Below are 24,735 nucleotides of genomic sequence, written 5' to 3'. Positions count from 1 at the left end.
AGAGAGAGAGAGAGAGAGAGAGAGAGCAATGGACACCATTATTTTAATTATATCAGTGCAAACAAAACACTGCTCTCCAGTTTAAATTTTATCCCCACTTCATTACTCACCTCTCTGCAGCTCTGACATACTGCATGCACAGTTAAACTGGCCCACCTCTTAGGACACTTTTTCAGCCAATTGCCCCTGATCTCTTGTTTGGGTGGTGGTAGTCCAACCCTGCTCACACACAGCCTCAATCATTCCACTAAGAAATAGTACTATGGGGTGTAATAACTCCCTAAACCCTTCCCTTCCCCCATTTCCTTCTCTCTCTATCTAGACATATATACTGTGTCTATACTGTATGGATGATGAATGAAAGGTGTTTGGCTGGCTTCACTATTATATTATTACTGGAGGAAGATAACAGGGCTACTGAGCATGTCAGTCCACTTCTGAATGCTGGAGATGGTGGACCAGAATTTCAGCCATTGGATAAAAAGCAGGGCTTGCTACCATAGAGAAAAATGTAATGGACGTACATGAAAACCATAAAAATATTTGTATTGAATTTATATTAAAATATGCCTTATTTGAAATGCTCTATTCATCAGACAGTAATACTTTTCATTGGATAACCCCTAGCAATCAGTGTACACAAATAATATAAAAGTAAAGGTTATAAGCAATGTATAATATTTCTTCCAAGTAATGAGACATATACAGAGTCTGGACGGTCACGGAACATGTTTCTTTCTTATTTTTGTACCATCGCCTTAAGTGCTTAGAGATAATTTGACAGAGATACGAAGTGCTTTATGGAGGGTCAAAGTGAGCTCTTTCTTGCCGTCTATTCACTTCATTACACAAATTCACTATGGCAATATTCACGCTAGTCTTTCCCGACCAGGTCGTGCCTCTGGCTACCAATCAGCTTGTCCGTGAAGAACATGGCATGGTAGGACTGAGTCTACTCATTCCCATGAAAGCTCTCCAGGGTTCCTGGGATTGTAATAATCACCAGGACACACAGATAAACACGGTAACGTACAATATACATTGCTGCATATACAGTAGCTTTGCATTTGTTCTGTGTGTTCTGAATTTGCTTGCAGGAACTAACAGACATTTTGACAAACCATAACAAGAAAGTAGAACGTGGAGTCTTCTCTTCAGAGCGATGTCAGAATGAGGACACAAGAAACCTAAAGCATCTAATAGCAAAATCATACTTTCATCTTCAAAGCCTGACAGTTACTGTTAGATATTTCTTTACTTTGCTTGAGTGAAAGTAAAGGTAAATGTTCATAACCTGTGAAATATTGAAGCTGTGCATGACAAAGTGTGAGTGTAATGTCCGCTTTGAACTAGGAGCATCTATACCCATGTACTTCCGTGGCATACCTAACATAGAAGTGGGTCATGTAGCTGGTAGGTGGCTAATAGTGGGAAGGGGCACAGCATGAAGCTTCTTTTTATGTTTTCCATCTAAAAGTCATAGGGTTTTCCTGCAGTCATCACTGCCACGGAGTTGTACAAATCCATACGCAGTTAACTCTGCCTAGAGGTGGCTATATGCAGCCAATATTTTATCATGTGACTCTTACTAACTGAGGGGCAGCTGGTGATATGGAGGACTATACATCGCTGCCAACCTGAACGTTTTGTAACGGGCAGTGGGAGGCGGGCGTTGAGTGATGCAGTCGGAATCCAGTGGCAGGGACCACCATGGGTCCAGCCACTCTAAAGATTTTTAACCCCTTTAAATCTGTTTGTATAGTACGATCTGCTGTTTGTTCTTTTTCATATCTCTCCGTGCACCTCAGTAACATTGCTGAGGTGGACGCACATGCTTAGTTCAATCCTTCAACTGCCACCTGCCATATCTACTGTTAGAAATACTTACAGGGAGACAGCTGCAGCAGAAAGGACAGTCCTCCTAAGAAAAGACACACCCACTGAGAAAGGACACACCTCTGAGGTCTCAGCCTGAAGAGCACAGCAATGAATAGGGAAAGCTCTGGATCCAAGCGAGGAACAGGACTGGTTTCAAGCTTTGTTAGAAAGAGATTCTCATGTACTCTACTATGTACAGTAAAAGTTGTTAAGGATTAGACATTTATTATATAACTAATATGAGATGTATGGAGTTAATCTCTTCCAAAGACCTCATCTGACTGTTCATGTGGGGTCAGCAAAGAATTTGCTTTCTCTGGAAGACAAGATTGGCCATAGTCACCCAGAGGGTATATTCTACCTGTAACAGGGCAGTGAGTGTGGACCCAGTGTGCCAACTAAGCGGCTTGACCTTGGGCTAACCCTAAAGGCATTATTCTGGTATTCCCCTGGTATTTACCCTTTAACCCCTGTACAGGGATGTGGACTTTGCTGCAGGGGAGCAACCAGACTGCGACCTCCTGGGATAGTCCTGGCATAGTCTGCAGTTGATCCATGGGGGTCAAAGATTCAGATGCAAGCACCGGGAAATCAGGCTGGAGATAACGCAAGTATAACACAGGAGAAGTCTGAAACGGAACCATGATTCAGAACAGGTTTTGAGATCAAGGCAACCACACAGATAACACAGACATGGGTAAACACAGAATCGGTGGGCAGGCAGGGTAAAGGTGGAGGCACAGCAAGGTAGGCAGACTGGGTACTGAACTGAAGCACAGACTGGACTGCACTGAAGTAGGAGGTCAGGAGCACATAGGCAGGAGTAGTAAAAGGCTGGAGGACAGGAAAACAAGCAGGAATAATGCAGGTAAATCGCAGAAAAATGGCAGAAGCCACAAACCTTTTTGGTAATCAGGGAACCAAAAGCTCAGGCACCATATGACTGGAAAGTGCCTAAAATACCCAGGGACCCCTAGCCATTGGCTGGAGAAGTACAATATTTGGAAGTACACACACTGACCCTTTAAAAGGCCGGATGTGAGTGCATGTGTGCCCTAATTGGACAGAGACCAGAAGACCAGGCAGAAAAATGCAGGCCGCATCTTGGCCGCCGGATGGCATAGTGAGTGATGTGGCATCCATGCCGACTGGGTATAGCAGGGCAGCGACAGACACACACTACCAACATAATACTACCTTCATCTAAACCAAGTAACTAGGCCACCATCCAACTTACTCCACAGGAACACCCACAAACAGCTGGATTTCTAAAGCTGACTTAGCAAGAGCAAAAAATAACTTTGGCCTGTCGCAGATTTGATAAATTTGTCTTAGAAGTAAAACGACAGAAAAGTCACAATTTACAAACTAAACACAAACCCAGTCTGATAAATTAGGGGCTATGTACCTACGTATGCACCTACGTACACACCTACTGTAAGTATGATAAGAAAGCAAAAACATTTTGAACGTCATACTCTTCCCTAGAGAATTTATATGGTATTTATATGGTATCAGCTGCTCAGCAGACGCAATAGTAACATGTTAAGTGATAAATCAATGGTTTCAATTTTGTCATCATTAACTCTCAATAACCCAATTAAAATGACAGTCTAACAAAGTGCTCCCGCGGCATATGTGCAGCAGCCCAAGGACATGAAGTGTAGGGAAGTCTAAGGAAGTCAGAACAGAAACAAGGAAAGTAATTATCATTTATCAATGTCTTTTGTTTCAAGTACAAACCACAGACTGTTCAATCTTATTTACTTATTTGCCAATCCAACGGTATTGATTTGTACTGTATACCATTCAACATATCCCTTGAACACATCTAAAAACGCGTTACAAAATGATTTATTTCTTGGTTCAGGAAAATATGGTGCGCAACACGACCTTCAGAGCAAGCCTCAAGCATTACAAGGCAAATGCGTACACAGCCATAAACACAAGTGAAAAGATCTGGCATTCTGTGTGGATACCAAGTTAGGGCCTTCTGAGTAAATAAGGGGAGTCTCTCATTCAGAATTTTTATCAATTAGTCAGAGCAGAGAGTAAATAAAATGTTTCTCTTGCTCTGAAAAACCCATCTGTAGATTATGCAGACAGCCCATTGATTTTAGTAGGCACCATGTCATGTTTGTAATTGTGCTGAGGTTTCCTGCTGGGAGAGAGGCAGAAAGAGCTGTTTCACTCAAAAGAAGCTGGTCATATGTCTTTCATAGTTAATGTTCCACACACTGTGAAAAACTGGTAAAAGGAAAACTTGAGAAGCATGGGACTGAAAGCAGTTCAGATGTAGCAAAACTTAACTTACCAGTATATATATCAAAATGTGTATTCTACAGACTGATATTCAATTTTTCTTAATAGAGTCTTTATTCATTTAAAAAAAGGCAATACATCATATTCCATATAGAAAATAGAAACCTGAGTCCATTTGGTTATGTCAATTCATTTCATATCCAGACTGCCGCATCCACATTCAGATCCATGTGCACTCCCTCGGCTTCGTATTTAGCACAATTTACAAGCACTGGAGCAACATATTGCACTCAGCTTTGCAACGTTTCAGGGGACACGCCCTCCTTTTCAAAGAGGGTGTATCTGGACGACCGACACCCAGGACCCCTGACAATCAGCTGTTCAAGAAGGCTGCGGTGCTGTCACTAGTGCCGCGGCCTTCTCTCAGCTTTCCCTAGGCCAGTGACACGTACCAAGCACAGCCGCTATACAATGTATGGAGCTGTGCTTGGTAAGCTCCGAGAACGCAGCGGCGCTCACAGGAGCGCTGGTGCCTTCTCAAACAGCTGATCGCCTGGAGTCCCAGGTGTCGGACCCCCACCCATCAGATACCGATGACCTATCCTGAGGATAGATCATCAGAATTAAAGTCTTGGAAAATACCATTAAACATGTTAAATACACTGTTGCAGCAAATGTTAATCTAACACTTACAGTACAGACCAAAAGTTTGGACACACCTTCTCATTCAAAGACTTTTCTTTATTTTCATGACTATGAAGGCATCAAAACTATGAATTAACACATGTGGAATTATATACATAACAAACAAGTGTGAAACAACTGAAAATATGTCATATTCTAGGTTCTTCAAAGTAGCCACCTTTTGCTTTGATTACTGCTTTGCACACTCTTGGCATTCTCTTGATGAGCTTCAAGAGGTAGTCCCATGAAATGGTCTTCCAACAGTCTTGAAGGAGTTCCCAGAGATGCTTAGCACTTGTTGGCCCTTTTGCCTTCACTCTGCAGTCTAGCTCACCCGAAACCATCTCGATTGGGTTCAGGTCCGGTGACTGTGGAGGCCAGGTCATCTGGAGCAGCACCCCATCACTCTCCTTCATGGTCAAATAGCCCTTACTTTCAAAGTTTTCCCAATTTTTCGGCTGACTGACTGACCTTCATTTCTTAAAGTAATGATGGCCATTCGTTTTTCTTTACTTAGCTGCTTTTTTCTTGCCATAATACAAATTCTAACCGTCTATTCAGTAGGACTATCAGCTGTGTATCCACCTGACTTCTCGTCAACGCAACTGATGGTCCCAACCCCATTTATAAGGCAAGAAATCCCACTTATTAAACCTGACAGGGCACACCTGTGAAGTGAAAACCATTTCAGGGGACTACCTCTTGAAGCTCATCTAGAGAATGCCAAGAGTGTGCAAAGCAGTAATTAAAGCAAAAGGTGGCTACTTTGAAGAACCTAGAATATGACATATTTTCAGTTGTTTCACACTTGTTTGTTAGGTATATAATTCCACATGTGTTAATTCATAGTTTTGATGCCTTCAGTGTGAATCTACAATTTTCATAGTCATGAAAATAAAGAAAACTCTTTGAATGAGAAGGTGTGTCCAAACTTTTGGTCTGTACTGTACATCAAGAGCCATTGAAAAAGTCAAGTTAAAGAAGCATTCCCACAAAAAATTTTATTCTCTGACCTGTTAGAAAGGTACATGATGTAAACTGTTGTGAAAGTAGTCTTACCAGAGACTGTATTTGTGAGTTCTAACCTCCCTTTTGATCCTCAGCACTCTGCCTCTCCAACTGACACAGGACAGGAAGTCAGTTACTTCTCTATTTATTCCTATGAGACTGACATTGAGGCTCCCATAGGAATACATAGAGAAGCTGCCATCCTGTCCACACATAAAATTTTGTATTATTTGGAGAGTCACATGACACAGCTAAGGATCAGAAGGGAGGTTATAACTCACAAATACAATAACCGGTAAGAAAATTACCCTCACTACAGTTCACATCATGTACCTTTCTTACTAAAATTTGTGAGAGTGCATCATGTAGCCCGTCTTGCCTACAGTGCTGAAATTAACTGTTCAATTCTTTGACATATGGACATTTGCTATAGGCCACTTCAGGGTGCTACTATGTGTCACGCTGTACTGTATACTATTCTGATTTATAATTAATAGACAAGTCAAAAGTTACCTTTTCTTGATACTGTCGTCGTGAAGAGTCTAAGGACTGGATTAAGGCTGTGGCGTGGCCAACAAACATGGCGTAGCATGTGGCACCAACAATCATGCTCAACATAGTTATCCATAGGTCAGACATGCTAACAGGAGCCCTGGCTCCATAACCAATGCACAGCATATGGCTCATGGCTTTGAAGAGTGCATACGAGTACTGTTTTCCCCAGGAATCATTCTGGAAAAAATAAAATGAGGTAGTTAATAATTTACAATTTATATATTCAAATACATAAAATGAAAAACATCTGAGTGAATGTGCTCAATCATACAGTTAAAATAAAATTCTCGTGCAAACCCCTTCATGCACGTCAAATGTATGTCCAGTATTCCACCTGCGCTGACAAGCAATGCCTGGGAGACCCTGTCTAGTGCCGCGAATCACACTGAGTGAAAGTGATTAGATAGTTTTCCTAACTCTCCCATGTATCTAGTCACGCTTCCACATCAATGGAATTTGGCTTAAGGGGAAGAGCATTCCTGGGTGTCTGTGAAACTAACGATAGACGATTATTCTGCTGGCTTGATTCACTATAAGTATAATGGGTATGGAATTCTGAGTAAAGACCTACAACACTTGATGGTCTCTGGATAGTGAATATATATCTTGCACTGTATACATTCCACTACAGCTTCTGTGGCACTGTAGAATGGCTTGCCTGTTGGCATTGCCCCAATATAACAGGCCATTGTAACTGGGTTGAGCCTGGGCTTAAAGGGGTTTTACAGCTTTTTCTTACTGATGATCTATCCTCTGAATGGATCATCAGCATCTCATCGGACACCCGGAACCCCCGTCGATCAGCGGTTTGAGAAGGCAGAGGCGCTGGCAGTAGCGCCGTGGCCCCCTCACTGTTTTCCGTAGGCCCACTGACGTCACGACTAGTATCAATAACCTGAGCGCAGCTAAGCCCCATTGAAGTGAACGGGGCCCGGCCTGATGGATAGATCATCAGTAAGAAAAAGCTCTTTAAGTGTTGGTTGCCCCTTTGTCCACAACACCAATTACCACCCTTATACATTTTTATATGACTTGTTATAAGGCTGGGTTCACATCACAGTTCATTTTTCCGTTCTTCTGATCCGTCAGAAAAACTGATTAACGGAAAAAAATCTGATCCTGTATTTTAAGCATCCGTTATTCTCAGTTAGGCCGGGTTCACATCAAAAGCTGATAGACTGAAATGGCTTAAACGAATATAAAATGTGCATAATGGACGGTCAGATTTTGTTTTTTGTTTTTACATCCTCATTTCTGTTGCCGACAAATATGCAAAGCAAATGGGGAATGAACGATAGTAATAGTGATCATTCATCCCCCTTTCACTTTGCATATGGCCCTTTAAACGAGCGCCGACTGACTTGTATATTGTCAATTGGCTCTCGTTAATGGTCAGGCATCTGCCTATTTAATAGGACCCTATGTACTGCTACCAGTTTAACACGTTGGGTGAGTTTTCACTGTTGGGATCCGTGAACTAACACTGCCAATCAATACAACAAAGGATCGTGCTCATCATGACGTCTCTACAATTTGTAGTTCTGAGATCTCAGAATTTCAGAATATCTACAAATTACATAAATGCTGACAGTGTGCCCATGGACTTTCATAAGGCTGTAATGCACATTTCCCTGGATCTGCCAGCAACAGAAAAGATTTCCTGTTTGTGCAGGTACCAACCACACCTCTGTATTGAATGAACAAAAAAAAGATGAATAAGTGCTTAAAGGAGTTTTCAGGGTCTAGATATTGATCTCCTATCTTTAAAAATGGTGATCAATACCAGAATGGTGGGGATCCAACACCCAGCACCCCCATCGCAGCAATCGTGAACTGTCCAGTAGTTTCTGGTGCTGGCATACTGCAGCTCCGCAGCTATTCAGATGGATGGCACAGGACACTGGTACACCGGAACCTTGAGCTTCCAGCTCTGTTGACTGTGGCTTCATAAAACAGCTGATCGGTGGGGTAATGGGTGTCAGACCCCAACTGATCTGATATTGATGACCTATCTTTAGGATAGATCATCAATATCTAAGTCCAGAAATACCCCTTTAACTGCCCTTACATTTTTTGTTTTAGTAAGGTGGAGTACCCCTTGGACCATCTCCTCTTTTCATGGTTGGAGATGCTGAGTGTAGGCAGGCTATTATACCTAAATGATAAAGTACATGAATGATATACTATACTGGACTGTAGTATTCAGGGTAAATTGCCACGTTGCGATAAATAAGTGGGTTTTGGGTTATAGTTTGGGCACTCAGTCTGTAAAAGGCTCACCATCACTGACCTATCCTGATGATAGGTCATCAGTAAAAAAAAATCTCTTTTAATTCCAAGTCACTGTATGTATGGAAAAAGTGTTCAAGAACATGATATGACAGAATAAAAAGAACATGTACAATAAACATGACCTTAATAAATGAGAGACTGATACAGAAGGAGAGAAGACACTGCCCGCGAGGGTTACAATCTATCCGCAAAGCTACACGCCCTATATCTCCTCCTCCATCTCTGCCTACCACACTCTCTGTGCGTTATGTTAAGGGTCAGTTCACACACAGCTTTTTGTGCTGATTTTGGAGTGTTTCTGCCTCAAAATCCGCTCCAAATCTGCTCCAAAAACACCTCAAAACAGCCTCCTGTTCATTTCAATGGGAAGCAGCACTTGCTTCTCTTTAAGACGTGTAAAAAAGAAGCAGCATATCCTATCTTGAAGCCATTTAAATGAATGGGAAGCAGAAAAAACTCACCTGTTGAGATGTGCACACACGCACGTTTTATCACATGTAATCGCACCATTTAAAAGATTGTGGGAAAAGTACTATAAAATGTAATAAAGTAAAAAATCTGCCTGAAAAACGCTTTACCAAAAACGCGTCAAAAATCGTCCATGATTTTGAGACATAAACATCTGATTGGGTTCAGCGTTGATTTGTTACACGTGTATTTTGAAAATCAGCTGTGTGAACTGACCCTAACCCTCCAGTCTAATTTTCAAGGCTTCTCTTGGGCTTCACCAGTTCTCTGGAAGGTGCTACCATGGACAATAAGGTTATTTCCCAATATTCACAGTTTTAAGAGTTCCCTGAAGACACCTAGTTCTAGGCAGGACCATAACGTTCCCAATTCTGAATCCTTTTGTCTTACCTCCCCCTTCTTCTACATTATTGCTCCGAACCTGATCCCTTCATTCAACAGTGCCCCTCACATCCATACTCACACATAATCAGACACTGGATAGCAACTTTACGTATGTGCGTTACTTTATTTCTTTTCGATATCACTGCTATAGATACTAGACTTACTTGATAAAGCTATGTACCAGACAAGATAATTACAACTTTACATACTTTTCAAGTGCTAACACCTGAACTGTATCTTCCCACAGCATTATGTGCCTCCATTCGTGCCTCATTACCATACATTAGCATGATGTTCATTCTAATTAGCTTAATTATGAAGCGTATATTTGCATATGTTCATGTTGGTAAATAGGTTCAATTGAAAACTAACACCTTGTCATTCAAGTTTAATTTATTCAGTCTAAGGATACATTATGAGGAGGAGGAACATTTTCAGACCCTCTATTTGTGGTTCTGCCTGTTAGCCCCTATATTGCGGATCATCACTTTGGTCCTTTACATAGCGCCCACATATTCTGCAGCGTTGTACACATACTTTCATCACTCTCTGTTCCCACTCAGATACTAAATCGAAATTCCAAGTTTAGTACGTGTTGGGGATCTTTTGGAGTGCGGAGGGAAACCGGAGTACCCAGAGGAAACCCACACAAACATGGGGAGAACATACCAACTCCTTTCAGATGTGGCTATTGATTGGACTGGGACCCAGGACCTCAGTCCTGCAAGGCAAGAGTGCTAACCACTGAGCCACCAGGCTGCATTGACAACCGGTGTCTTGATCTATTAACTGTTGGATTTTGATAAGCACCATGTACGGTATACTATAGTGGATGCTGTATTCCTAACAAATCAGGTAACTTGCTAAGGCCTTGTTCACACCTCAGTTATTTCCATCAGTTATTGTGAGCACAGAACAGGAGCAGATCTTTCCATTATACCTCATGTCTGTGCAGCCTCCACTCCTGGTTTTGGCTCACAATCACTGATGGAAATAACTGATCAAATAACTGATGTGTGAACAAGGCCTAACAAATACACAATTTCAGATACTCTTTATAGAGATACAACCCACACCCCTTTAATAATGGTAAAATAATTAAGTACATTTATTAAGGGAATAAGGATAATAAGGCAAATATATGTCCTTTTTCGCAAAATTAGTTAAATACACCAACACCAAATAGAAAACCTACAAACAATAAAGGTGAGACAAAAGACAACACACGACTACTAATTACATATTTACAACCAGACTTCATCTAGAGTCCTGACTACATCCAGAATGAAGACACTCACATAACCATTTGAGTTAGCACGACCTGACAGCAACACATCAGCTGGGGAGCCGGTTTAGCGAAAAGCCGTCAGAAACTTCTATGGCTACTTTCACACACGCGTTTTCTGTGGATCCGTCTTGTATCTGCACAGACGGATCCACACGAATAATGCAAACGCTTGTATCCGTTAATAACGGATCCGTTTGCATTATTCATTCAAAATAAAGTCTAAGTCAAAACGGATCCGTCTTGACTTACATTGGGGGACGGATCCGTTTTCAATTGCACCATATTGTGTGAGTGAAAAACGGATCCGTCCCCATTGACTTACATTGTAAGTCTAGACGGATCCATTAGGCTCCGCATAGTCAGACGGTCACAAAAACGCTGCAAGCAACGGAGGCCAAACGCAGCCAAATTGATGCATTCTGAACGGATCCTTATCTATTCAGAATGCATTGGGGCTTAAATGATCCGTTTTGGGCCACTTGTGAGAGCCCTGAAACGGATCTGACAAGCGCCAGTGTGAAAGTAGTAGTAGTAGTTATCTCGTAGATGAACTCCAATGGCTTGCTGAAACAGTCCAGCTTTTATACTGTTTTAACCAAAGAGCTTCACCCCCAAATGAAATATAGCTAGATTCAGAGGCATACCAAAGGACGGGGTGGGGGGTCGGTCCGCCCCTGGTGCCGGCTCTGAGGGGGGTGCCAGAAGCAATGAGCGCTTCCATCAATACAGATGGAAGCGCTCATTGCTGGAGCGCAGGGAGGTGGGTCCTGTCACTCACCGCTCAGCTCCATGCACTCCTCCCCTCCCTCAGGCCGGCGGCAAGCAGAAGACTTCTCCCCGCTCCAACACTCAGCCTGCAGACACAGATGTGGGCGGAGCCAGCAGCCCAGAAATCTGCATAATATCCACCCACACAGTGCTGCAGAGCAATCTGTGCCTGCAGGGGAGAGAGGACTGTGAGCTTCAGGAATGGGACAAGGTGAGTAGTTACTGTGTGTTTTTTTTTTTTAACACAGAGGGGGTGCAGAGGGCTTTATTACTATGGAGGGAGCAGAGAGGACATTATTACTATGGAGGGGGCACAGAGGACATTACTAATGTGAAGAGGGCACAATGGGCATTTCTACTATGGAGGGGGGCCAGAGCCAGAGGGCATTACTACAATGAAGGGGGTACAGAGGGCATTATTACTGTGAAGGGGGCATGGAGGGCATTACTAGCACAGTGGCCATTTTTACTATTAAGGGGGCACAATGGGCATTATTACTATAAAGTGGGCACAATGGGGATTTTTACTGTGAAGGGGGCACAAATAGGGCATTACAACTATTAAAGGGGCACAGAGGGCACAATGTGGTCATAACTACTGTGAGGGGGCACACATCTGTACAAAACTACTGTAAAAGTTGTACAATGACGGAAATACTACTGTGAGGGGGTACAGTTCTTTTAAAGTATTGGGGGGGAGTGCCAAAGAAAGGACCCGCCCCGGGTGCCAAAACCCTAGGCACGCCACTGGCTAGATGACACAATCCATAATTATCACTGTGCATATCTTGGTTTACTAGTATTATTTTGGACCTTGGAGTGGCCAATTCTCAGATCCGCAATAAATCAGAATCACAAGACAAACTATGCAGACAATGCTAACTCTCCTGCACACACCTTTCCCAACAGATCATTGTGTTAAAGTCACACCTAAATTAGGGCATTTAAGATACACTCTGGTGTTCCGAATCAATGTACCCTCAGGGGGTTGATATCCACGCGTGGTTGAGAGACTGAACACTGACACAGAAGTTGGTCAAAGCAATCTCTAACTTTTATTACATGAGGTAAGCATATATATATCTTCAGAAGAGGGCAGTCCTCACTGTGACATAAACCATTGTTTCATTGGTCAAAGAGAAAAAGAGATAAGAGAAACAGAGATAACGCTCTTAACATCTGCGCAGTGGGTACCACTTTGGAATGTTAAGCTAATGTAAACATCTAAGTGTCCGCCATCTTATAATGGTGGACAGTCTAACAATACTACTGCATACGTCATATGTGACACTTCAAAGAGGTGCTTCTCTATAGGCAGTGAACAACATATATCATCAAGTCATATGATTGGTTTACACATTCCACCACACTCTATGGGACACCTGCAGAAAGGTGAGAAATCAGACACTGCCCACAGCACAGCTCTTTGCCTCCCTTCCTCTCTTCTCCGGCTTGAGACAAAGAGAGGGTAGGAGGGAGGCACTTGGAAGATAAAAAGTTTAACTCATTACAGTCCTAGATATACAAAAAATATAGAATAAAATTCACACATCTTTAACAATTGTTCATTTACAAATCATCAAATACATAGGAGAATACATTGTACACATTTTCTTTGTCCAGTTTGTCATATAAAAAGAACAAACATTTCCACACCAGTTTCATTGCTTATTTCAGCAGACAGAAATGGACAAGGTCTCAAACAGTTAAGACAAACTAATTAAATAAATAAATAAAATATTTGTCCCCCCTAAAGGGGGTGCATTAAGTAAGGAATAAGTGAAAGTGAAGAGGTGATAAATACTGTGGACCAGATAGGGTTGTTCACAATGGACTATAGGTTAATCACAAAGTGTCCCACTGCTGGAACTAGGGATCAAGCGATTATTGGAGTTACCGATATTATCGGCCGATATTCATGATTTTTAAAGTTATTGGTATCGGCATCTAACCTTGCCGATATGCCGATAATGCATCCAGCGCGCTATCACAGAACATGAGCGCGCTGCTGTCAGCGTGCTCATGTTCCCTCAGCAGCACAAGGGGGAAGGAGTCACTCTCTCCCTCCCCCCTGTACAGCGCTGCCAATGAGGAGAGATGGGAGGAGAAGGGGCAGGCGCAGTGTGCCAACAATTATAATTAACGTCTAATACAAATACAGGAGGCGGTGCCCAGCCTATATGACAGGAAGCTATGACAGCGGCAGTTAACCCCTCAGGTGCCGCTGATCGCAGCTCCTTGTCAGTGGCAGGGTATGTGATTCTGCGCCAGAACACACCCGCCTCCTGTATTAAACGTTAATATCATTGGTGGCGCAGTGCGCCCTCCCCAGTATTAAAAACATTGGTGGAGCAGTGCGCCCGAACCCCCACCCCCCAGTATTAAAAACACTGGTAGCGCAGTGCGCCCCCCTACCCCCCAGTATTAAAGTCATTGGTGGCAGTGGCCATAGGGTCCCCTCCTCTCCTCTTCATTAGTGGCAGTGGCAGCTTCTGATCGTAGGCCCAGCAGTGTAATCCTGGGGCTCCTATCGGTTACCATGGCAGCCAGGACACTACTGAAGCCCTGGCTGCCATGGTAATCTCCCTGCTGCTGTGTGTACTAAGCACAGGGCAACAGGGAGAGTGTGAGGTCCTATTCACCCTAATAGAGCTCTATCAGGGTGAATAGGACAAGGGATTTAAAGATCCCAGGTTCCTGCCCCTAAGGGGGAAATAGTTATTAAATATACTGTAAAAAAAAAAAAAAAAAGTAAAAAAAAAACACACCAAAATATTAAGTATAAATCACCCCCTTTCCCAATTTTACATATAATGTATATAAACAATAAATAAATAAACATATCACATATTGCCACGTCCGAAAAGTCCAAACTATTAAAATATATATAAAAAAATCTCCTATGTGGTGAACGCCGTAACAGAAACAATTTTTTTCTAAAATGAAAATGCGCAGAATATCGGTATAAGTCATCGGCTATCGTCCTGAAAGTTCACAGGTTATCGGTATCGGCTCTAAAAAATCAATATCGGTCGATCCCTAGCTGGAACCCCCATCGATCAGCTGTAATTTGTGTGGAAACCTGGCAGTAAATGTCCATTTTCCTTTATCCCACAAGGGAAATTAAAAGGGCTTTGTGGAACTTACTGAATTATTAATATGAGTGACACCTCCATCAATCAACTGTCTTCACACGCTCCAGCGCTGGAACTACATAGCTCTCTACACCATGTAGTGCCCGGGCCTGGTTACAGTAGTGCTGCTCACTACACTGTTTAGTGGCCATGCCTGGTTACTGCACCACTCCTCCCATTCACTGAGAGCTTTCATGAGATCCTCAAGGTGAGTCTCAAAAGAACAAACAGAGAAACTGACTTCCTGTCCACACATAAGGCTACTTTCACACCTGGGTTTAGGTGCGGATCCGTCTGGTATCTGCACAGACGGATCCCCAGCTATAATGCAAATGCTTGTATCTGTTCAGAACGGATCCGTTTGCATTACCATGAAAAAAAATGAAAAAATTATTATTATTATTTTTTTGGGGTTTTGTTCGTGATAATGCAAACGGATCCGTTTTGACTTACATTGAAAGTCAATGGGAGGCGGATACGTTTTCAATTGCACCATATTGTGTCAGTAAAAACGGATCCGCCCCCATTGACTTACATTGTAAGTCAGGACGGATCCGTTTGGCTCAGTTTTGTTAGACAGACATCAAAACGCTGCTTGTGGAGGCTGAACGGAGGCAAACTGATGCATTCTGAACGGATCCTTATACATTCAGAATGCATTGGGGCCAAACTGATCCGTTTTGGGCCGCTTGTGAGAGCCTTGAAACGGATCTCACAGGCGGACCCAGAAACGGCAGTGTGAAAGTAGCCTTAAACGCTGTGTCGGTTGGAGAGTGCTGGTCACATGACACATCTGACGAGCAGAAGAAGGAGGATAAGTCACAACTACAGGGAGTGCAGAATTATTAGGCAAATGAGTATTTTGACCACATCATCCTCTTTATGCATGTTGTCTTACTCCAAGCTGTATAGGCTCGAAAGCCTACTACCAATTAAGCATATTAGGTGATGTGCATCTCTGTAATGAGAAGGGGTGTGGTCTAATGACATCAACACCCTATATCAGGTGTGCATAATTATTAGGCAACTTCCTTTCCGTTGGCAAAATGGGTCAAAAGAAGGACTTGACAGGCTCAGAAAAGTCAAAAATAGTGAGATATCTTGCAGAGGGATGCAGCACTCTTAAAATTGCAAAGCTTCTGAAGAGTGATCATCGAACAATCAAGCGTTTCATTCAAAATAGTCAACAGGGTCGCAAGAAGCGTGTGGAAAAACCAAGGCGCAAAATAACTGCCCATGAACTGAGAAAAGTCAAGCGTGCAGCTGCCAAGATGCCACTTGCCACCAGTTTGGCCATATTTCAGAGCTGCAACATCACTGGAGTGCCCAAAAGCACAAGGTGTGCAATACTCAGAGACATGGCCAAGGTAAGAAAGGCTGAAAGACGACCACCACTGAACAAGACACACAAGCTGAAACGTCAAGACTGGGCCAAGAAATATCTCAAGACTGATTTTTCTAAGGTTTTATGGACTGATGAAATGAGAGTGAGTCTTGATGGGCCAGATGGATGGGCCAGTGGCTGGATTGGTAAAGGGCAGAGAGCTCCAGTCCGACTCAGACGCCAGCAAGGTGGAGGTGGAGTACTGGTTTGGGCTGGTATCATCAAAGATGAGCTTGTGGGGCCTTTTTGGGTTAAGGATGGAGTCAAGCTCAACTCCCAGTCCTACTGCCAGTTTCTGGAAGACATCTTCTTCAAGCAGTGGTACAGGAAGAAGTCTGCATCCTTCAAGAAAAACATGATTTTCATGCAGGACAATGCTCCATCACACGCGTCCAAGTACTCCACAGCGTGGCTGGCAAGAAAGGGTATAAAAGAAGAAAATCTAATGACATGGCCTCCTTGTTCACCTGATCTGAACCCCATTGAGAACCTGTGGTCCATCATCAAATGTGAGATTTACAAGGAGGGAAAACAGTACACCTCTCTGAACAGTGTCTGGGAGGCTATGGTTGCTGCTGCACGCAATGTTGATGGTGAACAGATCAAAACACTGACAGAATCCATGGATGGCAGGCTTTTGAGTGTCCTTGCAAAGAAAGGTGGCTATATTGGTCACTGATTTGTTTTTGTTTTGTTTTTGAATGTCAGAAATGTATATTTGTGAATGTTGAGATGTTATATTGGTTTCACTGGTAAAAATAAATAATTGAAATGGGTATATATTTGTTTTTTGTTAAGTTGCCTAATAATTATGCACAGTAATAGTCACCTGCACACACAGATATCCCCCTAAAATAGCTAAAACTAAAAACAAACTAAAAACTACTTCCAAAAATATTCAGCTTTGATATTAATGAGTTTTTTGGGTTCATTGAGAACATGGTTGTTGTTCAATAATAAAATTAATCCTCAAAAATACAACTTGCCTAATAATTCTGCACTCCCTGTATAAGCACCAGTAAGAAGATTACCTTCATTGCAATTTACATCATGTACCTTTCTAACACATCAGAGAAAATACATTTTTGTGGGAGTGCTTCTTTAAAATATTCGTAATCCCATTTTCTGTTTGTGCGGAGTACCCACTACTGCACACATCTGTTTTCTGGTGCGAGACATGTCACATCTGTCAGCTGTCACTTTAATGATGGCAGGCAGATGTTTTCCATTGGCTGGCTTGGAAGTGTCCTAGATTTGCAAAGCAAATGCTTCAACGTGATTTGTTTGACCTATTATAGTTAGTAGTTGGATAAAGCAAATGAAAGCAAACTGAAATAAGAATAAAAGGTTCCAGAATGTGCACTTTTGTATTTTACTGTATATCAACATAAATATCTGTATCTAGAAATAAATATTTGTTATTGACTGCGGTATCCATACTCATATGCATTGGTGGATTCTTTAAAATGCACCTCCTAGTCCTATGTTCTTCTGTGGTTGTATCTCTGTAAAGCCATTGGATGGAGATAACCACAAGCGGAAATAACAACAACAAGTGGAGATAACTACAAGCGGCAATAATATAGAGAAAACAAGTTAATATTGAAAGAACAAAACATAACATTATGTAACAGCTTACTATTTTTGGATAGAATTTAGATTTTATAATGTATTTTAGTGCTTCAAATGCAAACCCTTATTCACATATACATTTTAGTATTTCACCTTTATTTGAATTTTCACTGCTTTCCCTCTCTTCTGGAACCCTTTTCCTGAAACCAGAAGTCCTATAGTTTTATTGTTTTTGACACAGGAGGAAATAGTTTTTTCTCCCCTCTGAGTTGAGACATCATCTAGTCATCGGACCAAAGCAGTCTGGCTCACATCCAGAGTAAGTAGTCACCAAGCCTCTCCCCTCTGGCCCTAACCTGCACTCTGTCTCATAAAAATAACTACCCCCCACCCCCCACTCCCTGTCTGTGTCACACATTGTGTGACCACAACTATTATGGAATATTCACACCTTCTGACAAGTTGTCTTTTAATTCCCCACCACATCTAGCAGATGATTCTACCTCCCCCGACCCACCTTACAATGTTCCTCTGTCCTCCCTATCAATATTACCTCTCAATAGCTTCCCAGAGCTGATAAAATGGAAAATGTTAAAACCCCTGTAGGGGAGACTGCAGTTTGCTGACCTCAGTGCTCACTTTCCCATTCATCAGCTGTCCAGACGGGGTGTCTGAAAGATGTCCTATTAGGGCTTTGGAACACCATCTATAGGCAGAGATTTTAGCAAAGACTGGCTCCCATTCTGGTAGACCACCCCATTCATGTTTATTTATGGCTGCCATGTAAAAGCACATTTTCCTTGCACTAACCGGAAAAATTAAGGGCTGGCCATAGCTTCCCCAGGGGTAGCAACTGATCATGAAGCGCAGCATCAGTCTGAAAGGGGTTGAGACAAACCAGAATAATGCAAACTATTGAATTTTCAGTTTTGAAGGTTCTTTAGGGAGTTTTTTTTTTTATTGTGTAAAAAACCCTATACAGTGGTCTTATGGCTTTTTAAACAGAAAAAAGTGCTGCAAATGCTATCAATTCAAAAAAATAAAAAAATAAAAAACACTACTCATCTCTACTCAATCCCTCTTCGATCCATCACTGATGCTCTGGTGGTCTGGGTCTTTTTTTGCAAGCAGATGACACTTGCAGCCAATCGGTGGCTTCAGTGGTCACATGCCATACCAGTTGCTCCATCACTTAGCAATTGGAGCCGTCATGGCAGTAGTATACCTCTTGACCACAGAGGCCACTGCTTGTCTGCAGCTATCAACTGCAGGCTGCTTGCAAACAAGCATGGACTGCTAGCGCCTCAGTGCTGGATCGGAGAGGGTGAAATAAAAAGTAACGTTTTTATTTATTTATAGTATTTTTTTTTTTTTTTTTTTTTAAGAGAAGCCAGATAATTTCTTGCCACTAGAGAATTTTATTTTGACTGTGTGACCTCAGGCCAGACAGTTTTCAAGTAAGAAAATGTGAAAGGTATTAAAATAGTTTAAACAGTTTACTATACAGGAGGCGAATGCTAAAGAAAGTGTTTCACAAATGAGTCCCTTGGGAGCTGCTGCATTCAATATATCATTGTTTGGTAAGTTAATAAAATGTAATTGCTCTGCTTCCTACTCCTGGGATTCGACACTGATAGCCATAGATTGTATCCCACTAAGTGCTCCCTGATTGTAGCATTGACAATCACCTTGCTGAGGCTTTGTCTAGAATACACGGGTCTAATATTATTCTCTTCTGTTTATAAGGCATATGTAAAACAGATACCAGCACAAAAGTAGAAAGCCTATGTCTTAAGCACGAAACTCCGAACAAACAGAACCGTTTTCATGCTTTAACCATAATGACCACATGATGCAAAGCCCATCTAGATAAGTATTCCTAAAATTTATGTGTGGAGTTCACCCCAGGACAGTGGTAAAAAATCAGTAGACTGTATGAATGAAAATGCATACATTCTATCATTCTGCTTGGTACCTTGATATTTTTGGTATAATTTATTACATAAAGGGTACCCACTGTATATTAGATGCGTGTAACCTGCATATAATGAGTTTTTCACTTTCCATCATTTCCTTAAAACTGTAGAGTGAATGCCTTCTTCCTAGTGTGGATCTGAAGAAAAGAGCTGTACAACGTTTCCATTAAAAGAGTTGTCCAGCTTTTAGCACTTTTTAAAATTTAAAGACCAGCCAGCCGTACCTGTAGAAAAAAATTAATAAACATACTCACCTACTCCCTGCCTGTCTTTCAAGCTCCCTGGATCCCTGGTTCTCTTCTGCAGTCTTCTAGTCCCCATACTGTAAACTTCCAGATGGCTGGGGTCACATGCACCGTGCATGTGGTCTTATTGGTCTCAAAAGTGGCATGTCATCTAGCTGTGACATGTTGCTTGGGGATATGTCACAATGAGGCCAGTCATTGGCTGCAGTGGCGGACATGCTCCCATATGAGCCAGAGGTTTACAGGATGGGGACAGAAAACTGAAGAAGAGAGCCAGGGATCTAGGGAGCCAGAACGGAGCAGCAGCGCGCTTCAAATTTAAAAAAGTGCAAGGTGGAAAACCCTTTAGGCCTTTGAAACTAGTGACCAGAGAAATTACAGGGCCGTACTCCCGCAACAAGTCCGGCCACGCTATTACTGCGCCACGGGTGTTGCTCTATTGCTGTGGCAACCAGAGCTGCTGCTAGCGAAGGTGGTCAGCCTATCTGGGAGCAAAGACGCTAGACCAATTAGTGTTGGCACCAGTGTCATGTTTTTCCTGAAGGCGGGGTATTTAAACAGTCAACCTCTGGCCGTAGTTGTCTGCGATTTATTCTACTTGCCTCAGAAACTTAATTAGTGTTTCATGTGGATTCCTAGACTTCTAACCTTTGGCCTGTCTGACTTCCCCTTTTGAATCCCCTAAGTAGGTCCTGCGCACCTAGTCAGGTCAGTGACTGTCGCCCAGTTAGGGGCCGCTGTTTAGTGCAGATGGTCCATGTAGGAAGGGACAGTGGTGTGGATGAAGATCAGGACTGCACTATTCCCTACCTGATGTGACAGTTTCTCTAGCTAATTGAAAACAGATACAAATAAATCTCACTCTAAAGCACGAACAAATTTGCCATAACTTGCTAGTGTAGTTAATTGGGCAGATTTACGATTGAAAATGCGCCAAAATGTTGACATAATTTGCATTAAAAAAACTGGTGTACATGCCTTGTACCACGTTTATTATCTGTTTTAAACACTTTTTCCACCTCGGCAGACATGAGGGCATGGTTTAGTGGAAAGTGGACTTGGCTTTGCCAGAGGGGTGGCTTAAATGTGAAATTATCTATCAAAAATGTGCCAAAGATTATAGATTAGACAGTGTAAAGATCTATCATTCAGCGGCAGCCACTGTGTTATATTTGGCACAGTGTAAGAATGTATAAGTTTACACAGTATATTACATAGTATTACAAAATCTGCTCCAAAGTGTTTATGGTAATATCCCTGGGGTCTAGGTCAGGGAAGGAATTTACTTTTGCAACACTAGTGGTCTAGAGCAATGAAAGGGATAATGTGTGCATCCTTAGTGGTCTAGGGCAGGAAAGGGGTTAATGCCAGTATCCCTATTAGTCTTTCCTCTCTGACACAGATGGTACCCTCATGTCCTTCTCTCATAGACTGCTTTTTATGCCCCCTTTGTTACACTGACAACTCTTATTGCCCCTAGTTTTTACCCATACTGCTCCCTATTTCTTGTCTGTAACAAAGACTGCTCCCTATGCCCCCCTTTGTTACACAGAATACTCCCCAACTGCTTTTCTGTAACAAAGGCTGCTCCCCATGCCTCCCCATGCATGGTTCTCATGCTCCCTTTTGTTACCTAGTCAATAACAGTAACACAATCCTCCCCATACACTGATGAGCAAAAGGGTAGCAATGTTCTGGACATTTGACTTTCAGGCTTCATATTTCACCTTCATACGAAAAGACGGCTCTGGATGCGTATAGAGATCCTCTAAAATTCTCCTTTATTTGAAAATAGTATTCACAGCAAACATATCAAATATTTTCAAATAAAGGAGAATTTTAGAGGATCTCTATACGCATCCAGAGCCGTCTTTTCGTATGAAGCTAATTGCAGCGGGTTCACACCCCTAGGCTTTTGGAACCGGGTCTACATGAATTGACCATAGAGGTGAGCTGGAACAAGTTTGTGTGCTTATTCATATTTCACCATCCGCTATAGCTTTGAATGTGAGACTACAATCATTTTATAGACAATCATCTTGGCTATCTTATACATAAATTGGACTTGCAACTATTTTGCATATAATTAATAACGCAGATTCTTGTCATGTAACTGAATTGTTACTGTTTTGCTCCTGGTGGTGGAACAATCCTTTTTCTTCTTATATACTACACATTACAACCTGTTCTCACATTCTCTAATAGCGCAGTGTGTTATTAGGTTCATTCAAGGGAAAGGTCACTGATTCAAATCCAGGAGCATCCATGAAGAAGATTTCCCAAGAAAACAGAAACCGCATCATCCAGCTTATCGATAGCGGTATCTTGGCCAAATAAATTGCCAAACTACATCATGTGAGTGCCACTACAGTTGGAAGAATAAGAAATGAAGTTTGTCCATCTATTTCAAAGCCAAGAGGTGGTTGTCCAGGTAAAATATCGAAGTCAACAAGTCAGCTCATCCCAAGGTCTATCGGTTCTGGTGCGGCAAACACGACAGGGGAGGCAGCTCGTATGCTTCATAATAGTGAGATCACAGAAGTCCATGCAAGTACCGTGTGACGCGCATTAGACATGTCTAGAATGGTGGCCCGGAAAAAATGGGAAGAAGCCTCGAATTCAATATCGGAATAAGAAGCGTTATCTCGAGTTTGCAAAAAAAAGTACGAACAGCGAACAGTAGAAGTTTGGAAACTGGTGATTTGGAGCGATGAGACGATAGTCAATAGACTGGGCTCTGATGGGTGCAAATGGGTCTGGAAGAAACAAGGGTAAAGGGGCTAACGGATAGAGAAATTGAAGGAACTGTCAAGTTCGGTGGAGGAAGCCTGATGATATGGGGTTGTTTTACAGCCAAAGGCGTTGGATACTTGACCAGGATCGATGGTGGTCTCAATGCTGAGCTATATGTGAGTATCCTACACGACAAGTTGCTTCATACACTCGAGTACTATGGGTATGAAAAGGACGACATAGTGTTCCAGCAGGACAATGACCTGAAGCATACGTCGAGATTGATGAAGATATGGTTAATGACAATGAAGTAGAGGTGCTGGATTGGGACCCACAGTCCCCAGACCTCAACCCAATTGAACACTTGTGGGTAGATTTGAAGAAAAAGCTGTAAGAAAAAGTGAATCTACCAGTATGCACCAACATTGGGAACATGTAGAAGAGACCTGGGAACTGATTTCGGTCAAGACATGCTTGAATCAAGAGCATGTCCAGAAGGATTCAGGCAGTGTTGAAAGCCAAAAGGTGGATTTACAAAATACTAAGAAAGTAATAAAAATTACAATTTAGCATTTTAGGAGCAAAACAGTAACAATGCAGTTACATGACAAGAATCTGCATAACTAATTATATGCTAAACAGTTGCAAGTCCAATTTATGTATGAGATAGCCAAGATGATTGGATAATGAGATATGGAGCCTGAAAGTCAAAAGTTCAAAACATTGTTACCCTTTCCTTGTCAGTGTATAATCCCATATACATTTCTTATATGACTCATGAGCACCAAAAATAAAGTCTATTTTTCAACAACATGATTAAGCCAAAGTATGAGATGCCAACCCCAATTAGCTAACATTACAATGGATCAATGTTAAAATTGAACTTTCTGTTGCCGATAGAGATCAACTCATGGGAATTTCAGAAACGAATGTGTCACTGGAGGGAGAGAAATCTCTTTAATATTGTAATGGAATTAAAGATTTCCATGACTGTTGGACAAATATGTAACTGAAGGATTAGGCAAATCATTTTTGTAGACGTAAAGCTGAACCAGAAGATAACGTACATAGTGAGGATTAAGAAAAAAATCATCTGAGCATCACTCACATGGGGATTTTGTTTTATCCTAGTAAATTAAAACTATTATCAGTTCTTTAAAAACTGTTTTTAATTTATATTGAGCACCAAGACTCAATTTTTGCTCAGTATGCAGACTGTTAACCTAAATGACAGAGACAGTGCATTGTGTCTGATGGTTCATGTTTCTGGGTAACTGAAGGGTTGCCAATCTGTATCTGTTTGACACTCCGCAGATCAGCTGTTTTGGAATACTCCGGTGCATATAGTTGTAGCTACACAGCTAGGTTCACTATGTAGCGGACGGCGCTGTCTACTAGGGTTGGGCGATATACCGGTATCACGATATACCGCGGTATAAAAAAAACGGCGATATGGTGATATCGCTGTTTCCTAATTACCGCTGTATTTTGTGACGTCATAGAATCGGTCATGTGCGCTAATCGCTTCAAAATCTGCGTCCGCAGCCGCCCGCCCCTGCATGATTCTATACCAATTGCTGCCCGCAGCGGCTACCCCGGCTCCTCCATGCAGGCTCCGCCCACTGACGTCTGACGTCGGAATCAGATGACAGACGAGGCTGCGCAGCGCAGGACAGGAGCGCCACCAACACTTCTGCTTACAGCCTGCAATACAGCTTCTAGTAGGAGATGATACACAAGATTAGTATAAACCACTCGTTCTGGTACAGAATTAACCCTGTAATGTTTTTGTTGTTACTAGAAGTCAATCGACTAGTTACAGATACCCGAAATGGTGAAAAATGACATATACAAGTATAACAATTAACGTCTCCTTGTGGCTGCCTGGCTGTCCCCATACAGTATAATGTCTCCTTGTGGCTGCCTGGCTGTCCCCATACAGTATAATGTCTCCTTGTGGCTGCCTGGCTGTCCCCATACAGTATAATGTCTCCTTGTGGCTGCCTGGCTGTCCCCATACAGTATAATGTCTCCTTGTGGCTGCCAGGCTGTCCCCATACAGTATAATGTCTCCTTGTGGCTGCCTGGCTGTCCCCATACAGTA

At 42.2% G+C, this 24,735-nt stretch overlaps 1 protein-coding gene across 1 annotated transcript in view; it reads right to left on the bottom strand.

Moving 5' to 3' along the window:
* Positions 1 to 24,735, bottom strand: part of HCN1 (hyperpolarization activated cyclic nucleotide gated potassium channel 1) — a 465,956-nt gene that overhangs the window by 136,489 nt on the left and 304,732 nt on the right. Inside the window, exon 4 of the mRNA XM_040421267.1 lies at positions 6,346 to 6,564. Within this exon, the coding sequence (XP_040277201.1) occupies positions 6,346 to 6,564 (219 nt within the window). The remainder of the gene's footprint in view (positions 1 to 6,345; positions 6,565 to 24,735) is intronic.

Source organism: Bufo bufo, chromosome 2 (genome assembly GCF_905171765.1).
Source record: "Bufo bufo chromosome 2, aBufBuf1.1, whole genome shotgun sequence".
NCBI classification, from domain to species: Eukaryota; Metazoa; Chordata; class Amphibia; order Anura; family Bufonidae; genus Bufo; species Bufo bufo.
Note: the sequence above shows the minus strand (reverse complement) of the source record. Positions and strands in the feature narration are given on the sequence as shown.